The sequence below is a fragment of the Myzus persicae genome, unplaced genomic scaffold (assembly GCF_001856785.1).
Source record: "Myzus persicae strain clone G006 unplaced genomic scaffold, MPER_G0061.0, whole genome shotgun sequence".
Classification (NCBI taxonomy): Eukaryota; Metazoa; Arthropoda; class Insecta; order Hemiptera; family Aphididae; genus Myzus; species Myzus persicae.
In genome coordinates this window covers 23,113-32,084 of record NW_019104443.1, presented here as the reverse complement: position 1 = coordinate 32,084, position 8,972 = coordinate 23,113, and the positions used below count along the sequence as shown (strand labels likewise).

At 28.2% G+C, this 8,972-nt stretch overlaps 2 protein-coding genes across 2 annotated transcripts; one reads left to right on the top strand and one right to left on the bottom strand.

Annotated features, from left to right (window-relative positions):
• The first annotated feature begins 1,759 nt into the window (after positions 1 to 1,759).
• LOC111042180 (2-aminoethanethiol dioxygenase-like) lies at positions 1,760 to 2,640 on the top strand. The gene is made up of 2 exons (XM_022326701.1): positions 1,760 to 2,169; positions 2,236 to 2,640. The coding sequence occupies exons 1-2, from the start codon at positions 1,760 to 1,762 to the stop codon at positions 2,552 to 2,554; spliced, it is 729 nt and encodes a 242-aa protein (XP_022182393.1). The 3' UTR covers positions 2,555 to 2,640.
• Positions 2,641 to 6,480: 3,840 nt separating this feature from the next.
• Positions 6,481 to 8,602, bottom strand: LOC111042177 (zinc finger BED domain-containing protein 1-like). The gene is made up of 3 exons (XM_022326698.1): positions 8,406 to 8,602; positions 7,365 to 7,861; positions 6,481 to 7,289 (listed from the first exon to the last, which is right to left on the bottom strand). Exons 1-3 carry the CDS (start codon positions 8,600 to 8,602, stop codon positions 6,481 to 6,483), a joined length of 1,503 nt encoding a protein of 500 aa, XP_022182390.1.
• Positions 8,603 to 8,972: the final 370 nt, after the last annotated feature.

The window sequence follows — 8,972 nt, the reverse complement described above, 5'->3', positions numbered from 1 at the left end:
TGGGATCTGATGATTATTAAAAAAATTAGTAATAACTTCGTACATATTTTGTGATGTGGCATCTGCTAATGGCAACAAGGTAACAAACGAGTCAGATACTTCAAAATTTATACATGTTCTAACAACAATCGCTAAATGTTTTATGCAGCTATGGTCCGTCGATTCATCAACTAGAATCGAAAATCTATGGTTTTTCATAATATTTATAACGTTTTCAAATCCTGTAGCTCCAACAACATTATTTATGAGACCTGTACATTTAGTTCTGTTACATGATAACTTCTCTAATTCTTTAGGTTGTAAATCAATAGATTTTATTAACCCAACCAGATGGTCAACCGAATTTATTGGTAAATTATGTTCTGCAATAAACGATGCTATACGAATTTCTGCAATTTTTACTTTACGGACAGACGAAATCAAATTTTTGGTAGAAGGCATATCAAAAACAGAAGTGACTTTGACATTTTTTATAGTTTGTTTGTGTTTGTTCGATGACTGGTGTTTTTTCACTGCCGACAACCCACCCTTGCAATCGCTCAAACAAGATTTACAGTAAAAATAAAAATGTCCTTTCTTACTACGTCCGATCCACTTTTTGTAATCTTCATCGTGTTCCCAGTGTTCTTGATTTTTATGTTCGTAGACGTAATGCCATGTTTTTTGTTTCTTGCCACATGGCGTTGGAGGAGGACTATTGCCTTGAACATATTCATCATCAGTACTTGTCACTAAACAATAAATAATATATAATTATTAGTTTATACTTTTATACTTTTATTATAATAAAAGGTTTATACTTTTTAGTTAGTATAAAATTAAAATTTACATTTTCATACTCTTCATTGATTATGCAGTCATAGATAAGATAACCATATGGCATGTGCACTCGCCACTCGGGCTTATAACAATAGAATCGCGAATAAGAGAGCGAATGCGCGATAGTTACAACTGTCAACTATCGAAACGATTTTTTTTTTTGATAATTGCGGGTGATTAAAGCCATAAAAACCATTGATAACCATTGCGAAATTTTTTTTGAACTTGAGATACTGGGTCATATTCTGAAAATTTGTATAATTAATGAATTAAATTTGTTCATATTGAGCACAGCACACAATTTCTTAAAAATCCCCAAAACTTCAATTTCTTTAAAAGTTTCTCCCCAAATCCCCAACTATGTAAAAATTCACCAAATATGGGGAAAAATCCCCAAGTGTGGCAACACTGTGACGATGCCAATTCTGAATAATTTATTGCTTTCTTAGTGAAAACAAATAGTAAAAATAATTAAAAATTTTTATGTAATAATAATAAAACATTTTGATTTTTTGATAAATATGTATTTTTCCGAGAGGTTTCGATAAAACCGAGCACAGAGTCAAATCGTATACAATTAAATAATATTTGTAGGTATAATTAACCGTACGTCTTTAGTTCTATTAAAATAAATAGATGATATTATAAACGTGTAACTTAAGCTAGGTGTCCAAAAATTAATGAAAAAATCCAAAAACATAATAATTTTGGAACTAATAATGTTTGTTTGGGTAGAACTCTAGTGCCTTTTATATGATGCTTCTTGCTCGTCGTAATCGTAATAAATATATTTTGGACTTGGAATCATTTTGCGATCATTATATAGAATAAAATTATTATTGTCGTGGTAACACTGCGGAGTATTGCTGTAGTGATAGTATTTCGGTAGTGATATGGACTTCCTAATTTTTTCTCCAAACCTAAAAGCCAGAGTTCAACCATGACATCAAAAATCGAATGTGTTATTAGGCAAGCAATAACTAAATTTTCCGGTTCATATACTTCAAAGGCTTTTCACGATAATTTGATTAAATTGAAATGTAATGCCAATAAATTGGATGCACTTTCGATTGGCTTGGATTTTAGATTGTTGCGATGGGATACATATGAATTGAACAACAACCTAGATAAATTGTCTGGATCCACATTAATACGACCTCATCAAGCTCCCGTTACTTACATTGAAGTGTTTGAAGATGAAAACGTATCGATTGGTGTGTTTGTGTTGAGAGATGGTGCTAAAATACCTTTACATGATCATCCCTTCATGAATGGTGTGTTAAAAGTTATTTATGGTAAAGTCAAAATACAAAGTTATACACCTGTACATAAGGATTATAATGAAATAAAGTAATTATTATAGTTGTAACATTTTATTTTATTTTTAAATTGTGTTTAATAATTTCATATTCGCAGCGACTGTAACATTGATGCTATAAAGCTGGCACCAATTATTGTTGGGGAATCAGACGATCCATGTGTGCTGTGTCCGATAGAAGGAAATATTCATCAAGTAGATACTATTGATGGTCCAGCCGCATTTGTTGACATATTAGCTCCACCGTATGAAACTGATATTCCAGAATTAGGGAATAGATGTTGCAGGTACTTTAAAGAAGTAAATATATCTAAAGATATCAAATTAGCTATTATATCAGATCCTAGAGATTACTGGAGTGATGCAGCTCCATATACTGGACCTCAATTTAATATACATTTTGAACCTAAAACTTAATTGTTACATTCTTCAAATACTTTTATACATCATATAAAATAAAATAATATTACTTTATGACTACGAGTCATCAGTGCCCAAATCTAATAATTTTACGTATACATTACATATTCTGTTAGTTATGGGAGTTCTTGTATTTTAAGTTTTACAATTTACAGTATTTTTCAATAATAATAATTTTGTTATTATACATTGATATTGTAATGAGATGTAATTTAGGCTTTAGGAAAGATACTTAATTATTTGGATTAGCTATTAAACTATTTTTATAAATTAGTTAATTTTCTATGATTATAATATGTATTGAAATTGATTTACATTCATGCATGTACTTGCAATTTTTTATTACTTTAATTTGTAAAATTGTTTTTAAAATATTTTGCTTCTGGTTATGTTAATATTCATTTATTTTTTTTGTTTTTCCTGAAATGTGATACATTTTACCTATACAGATGTATGTATAGGTTATTGTTATATTATTTTTATTTATTAAAATTAGTACTGAATTGAAATGGTTATTTATTTTTAGTTATTTTAAAATATAGGTACATCATTCTATGTATCAAGGCTTAACACAATATTAAATAATGGACTGCTAAAAGTCAAAAGGACTATGACCTCCTGATTTCATTAATTTTTAACATTTTGGGCCGCAAAATGTTAAGATGAGCAAAATAATTACTTTACATATTAATTGGTTGTCTCATTTCACTATTAACATACCATTACTTTTCTTTATGTTACACATACACATACACAATTCGGCAGGCTTCTATAATTGTTTTAATATTATTATAATTGTGCTAGTGTATCCTGTTTTGGCAAATCATATGAGAATTAAATTTTTTTTCTTAAATTTTAAATTAACATTTAATTTCTTTTTTTGATGTATTAAAATGTATTACATTTTTTTAATTTAAAAATATTTGAAATCATTGAAAATGTTTGAATCGTTAAAAACACTTATATTTTATTTTATTGATAACAAATTTTTTTTAACTTATTCATCTACACATTCATTAAATTTAATTCTAGAAGTTATGACTAAAAGTTGGTTGAAACTATTTGATATATTTTTTCCTCACAACCATTCCTTACAAGTTCCATTTGAGTTTTTTTAATTGAGATCAAATTTAAGTAGAACAATTTTTTATTTATTCTGAGGCCACTTTTTCTTCATCATATTAAATAATAAATACACATCATACATGCATGGCTGTATGAATTGAAGGGTTATATATATAGTAATCTAATGAATTGAAAAGTTGGAAGTCTGATATAGCTTTTTTCACACCTGAACAGAAAGTTTGATTTTTGATGTGGTTGAAGTAACGGAAAATGATCTTTTTCCGTTCGGTAGATAGTAAATAATTTTTTTTCAGATTAATGGGTGGACAAATAGATTTTTCATTTGCAAAAGTAACAACTGTACGAGTACTGGATATTTTTTTTGGTATACTAAAGGTACTAAATACATTTTTTTGTCCATTTTTAATCACCAAAATAAGACTCCTAAATTCTAAGTAAGATAATACTGCAATTTTACACCACACAACAGAAGTACTGTACGAACATTTGTATTTTATACATTATGACATTCTGTCGTTATCATAACTATCCGTTTGCGCCACAAATATAACAAATTAATATAATGTATTTTAATTTGTGGTTTGTGCACATAAGCAATTCCATTATCGTGGGCCGTGAAGAATCCCAAAACACCGATGGACTGATTATTTATTTATAGTTGGAAATACTGGGAGTTTGAATATTGGATGTTGTCGGGGTGAACAACTACAATATTCCACTTAAATAATCAAAACATTTGGGGGGGCTAAGCTCCCCTAAGTCCCCCCCTAGTTGCGCCAATGAATAGCTCTCTCTGACACTTCCCTTGCTAGTTGCACAAAATATTAATGGAATATTTTCTCATTATTTTTGCCACTCTTTAGCATTGATCAACAAACATTTTAGAAATAGTATAATTTCACTAAAAATATTTTCTTATATTTATGCAATGTTTGCATAATCATAATTATTGTTGTTGAGTAAGTACCTATTTTAAGTAAAATATATTTAAGAAATACAATTTTAACAATATGTATATGTTTTTATTAATTGTAATTCATTGATTATAAAAAATCATCATACGGTAATTTAAATTAAAATTGTATTGTTATTTTCCTTATTTTTTCTATATTTTAAGCTGGAACATCTTTAAAGTGCTTAATATTTCGTATTGAATCTGTAACAGTTATAACCCTATATTAATATGTTTTATACATATTGACAATATATAAATTGTATATTTTGTATACATATTTAGTAGTTGCTGAGACAATATTATGTGTAGGGCTGTGCGATAGTCACTTCTAGTGGTCGATAGTCGATTGTGATAAAACTAAGGATTGTATCGATTAATCGATTGTATTTTATGTACCGATTNGTAGGGCTGTGCGATAGTCACTTCTAGTGGTCGATAGTCGATTGTGATAAAACTAAGGATTGTATCGATTAATCGATTGTATTTTATGTACCGATTGTATCGAATAACTGAGTTACGTTACGCCGATAGTATCGATTAACCGATAGCATTGAATACCCGATGGTATCGAATGGCCGATAGTACCGTAACTTTAATTTAAGTATGAAAATATCACAAATTTTATTTTTTTCTATTTTTGTCTTTAACTCGTATAGTTAAGAGTCTTAACTATTTGTAGTCTTAATGTACCTATTTATATTTTGTGATTACGAGCGGGATTTATTATTTACACTTGGTAAAGAAACTTAAATGCCTAAAAATTGTGGGTTTTCTTTCTTAACTACATGCATATTGCTCTGTGCTACAAGCCGAATAACTATTTACCAAGTGCTAGGGCAGTGGGCCCTGGGCCAACATTTTGAATATTGCATTATTACCCAGACTGGCAATGAATGCACTCATTCTTTTAATATAGATAATATTATTATAACCTAACTTTTTATAATTATATGTTATAAATGTATGTATTATTTAAATATATTAAATTATCTATTAAGTATTTAGTATAAAGACTATAAAGTACTTTAAAAAATTTCAAAGATTTGTGGGGCAGTTCAATAAATTAAATAAATTAAATACTAAATATACTTTTTAATATGAATAATAAGATTTTAATAAGAATCAAAATATAACAAATACATTAAACAAATACAATGTCACCCTTTTATTGGGTTAAAGTCAACTCGACAAACACTAATAAAATATTAAACAAATAAGCATGATTAACAAATTTAATTATACATACAAATTAAAAATTATGAAATAGTAAATTTAAGTATTAACTTTCAAGTTTTAAGGTTAAGGTTTTGGAACATGAACTTTGTTCATTGATAAATAAACTAACTCACTTACATGATCATTAGTTAATGATGCTCTATGGTCTGTCACAACTAACCCTCCTTTGCTAAATACTCTTTCTGAAGCCACACTTGTAGCTTGTACAGTAAGATATTTCTTTGCTAATACACTCAAAAATGGATAGGTTGTACAGTTCAAAGACCACCATTTTTACGGATATTGTTCATATGGTACTTTTGAAAATTCTATGTACAAGTCAATTTCCCTTTTTATTTTACTACAAAAATTGATGTCTTGTTCTTGAAGCTGAAAAGGGATAATATTTGTTAAGTTGTATTACTATTATGTTAAATTAATTATATATGCAAATTAAAATCTATAAGTAAATTCTTACTTCATCATTATTTGATGGTACATCAAAAATGGCAGAAAGTCCAGTTTTTTGTTTTTTCATTGTAAGGGAATGACTGCTATCACCAGAAAATGACAAATTACCATCTTCTTTGCTATGCATTTCTTTCAATGACCATTCCATCCTAGATTCCAAACAATATTCTCCTATTACTGTTTTTAGTTCTGGCATTTATTCCTGGGCAATAAAGGTGGTTTTAAACCTTGGGTCTAAAACCATACATATTTTTAATGCAATATTATTATTGTAACGTTTGTCAAGAACTTCAATAATGGATGAAAATATATTTTTTTTTATTTCAATACATTTTTCATTAGATGCTGCGGCAATATTATTACTATTTACAGCTTCTGATAGTTTTGTTTTCAGATTAAATATAACTGGATATACAGCTGATGCAGTTACATAACTTTCTCCAGTCAAGTGGTCAGTTATTTCTCGCACTGGTTTTAGAATCATTGTAATACTTTTTAAGACATCAATTTCATCATCAGACAAAACTAACTTTTTAAACTGACCATTTTTATAGGTCTTAAGAAAACTAGATATCCCTAACTCTTGATCTAAAATGACCGAAATTAAATCAAGAAGAGACCACCATCTAGTTTTGGAATAAGATGGAAGTTTAAGTTTTTTTAACCCAAAACGCTCTTGCTCAATTTTCATCTCTCGGACAGCTTGCCAGCTATGAGCAAAGATGTTTTGGATTTTTTGGGTTTTATTTACAGTAATTTGTATTTCTTCAAGTTTGAATATATTTCCCACCGCAGTATTGAAAGCATGACCAAAACAAGGCACATGTTGTACATCTAAGTTCTTAATAGCTTTTATTATATTAGCACCACAATCAGTTGTAAATGCAGACACATTTTTAGGAGAAACAGACAAATTATAATCCAATAAAATTAATTGCAAAGTGTCTGCCAAGTTTTCTACAGTGTGGTCTTCAGACAGTTCTATGCAACCTAAGCATACGGAACCTGTAACATAGTATTTACACAGTTAACATTGAATTTGAATGAAATGTTTTATATATTATTATAATATTAATTTACCTAAATTAAATTTAGAATCAATATAATGCCCAGTTAAAGCTAAAAACGGTTGGTTGGATCTAGAAGTCCAACAATCTGTAGTAAACGACATAAAATAAACATTATTCACAATCGACTCAATGATAGTCTTAGTATCTTTGTATAAATTTGGTATTTTGAAATCAGTAAGTGTCTTTCGGCTAGATATATGGTAGCTTGCGTTTAAGGCGTTTGTATACACTTTGAAACCGTCTTTGGTCACAAGGTTGTAAGGCATCATGTCTACTGCTATAAAATAAGCTAATGCTGCATCAATTTTACATTGTGAAGCTTTAGTTATGGTAAATGCTGACATCAAAGTTTGACTATTTAAAAGCTTATGTTTTTGAGTAGTTTTGGTAGATAAGACTGTTTGTATCAAGGTTGAATTAGAAGTAGATGGAATTTGATTGTTTATTATTTCATTACTATTAATAGTATGATTTTCATTATCCTCAGTCAAAAAATCTTCACATGAACTGGAAAAAATATTGTGAATAAACATTTAACGATAACAATACTGTTTATTGTTTAATGAGCAGTTTTGTAAATGATAAATTTAAAACTGTATTTAAATACAAATACATCTATTTAGAAAGTATTTATAATAAATTATTTAAATAATATTCAAATACTTTTTTCATTTTACTTTTTACTAGTTGCTTTACCAAAACTAATTTAATATTTCCTAATTTAAAATTGCAATGTTACATTCAACTAGGTATTATTATTTATTAGACATTTTTGTATGAGTGACAAAATATTATGAATATATGACAATATATTATAAATGATAATATATTTATAAAAATATGTGACAACACGGACGAGTTACTCATTTGAACTTTGATAAGTAGGTATTTGATTTTCAAATACAAATAGGTATGTCCAAGAGTCCAAGACAGTCTTTAAAATATTTTCTTAATTCTAAAAAAGTATTTAAGTACATTTACTCAAATTAATTAAACTACATTACATACTACATTCACTAAATTATTATAAATAAAATAATTGATGACTTACTTATTGTAACTATTTAGCTGCGGTAGACCCTTTCTTAAATTGTCTAACTCTGTAAATTTTTTAATGTGTTTTGATTTTAAATGTGACCATAAATTGGTTGTGTTAGTCCCAGAATTTGAATAGTTCTTTTTACAGATGTTACATATCGCTTTGTGGTTATATTCACTTTTTGTGAACACTTGCCATACCTCACTCATTATAGGTGTTTGATTACGACTGCAGTCGGAGACTAATTTGAATTATTAGGTTATAGATGTAGCAAGTATGGTAGATGTGTTTAGATGCTAGAATATGAACCAAATGATAGGAAATCAGCATGAGTTTATACTGTTTATACTCTACTTATTCAAATAGGTAACAAAATCAACTTACCTCAGACAATCGTGAATTCGTGAATATAACACTTGACTACAATGAAAATAAAACGTTAGTGATTGTTTTGAGATGATAACTAGTGTTATAAATAGAAACAATTTTGTTCGTTTTTTTTTAACAAATATGATAAGTGACGATGATTAATGATAACAACGTATCAATAAACCAAAAGTATCGATTAACCGATTGTAT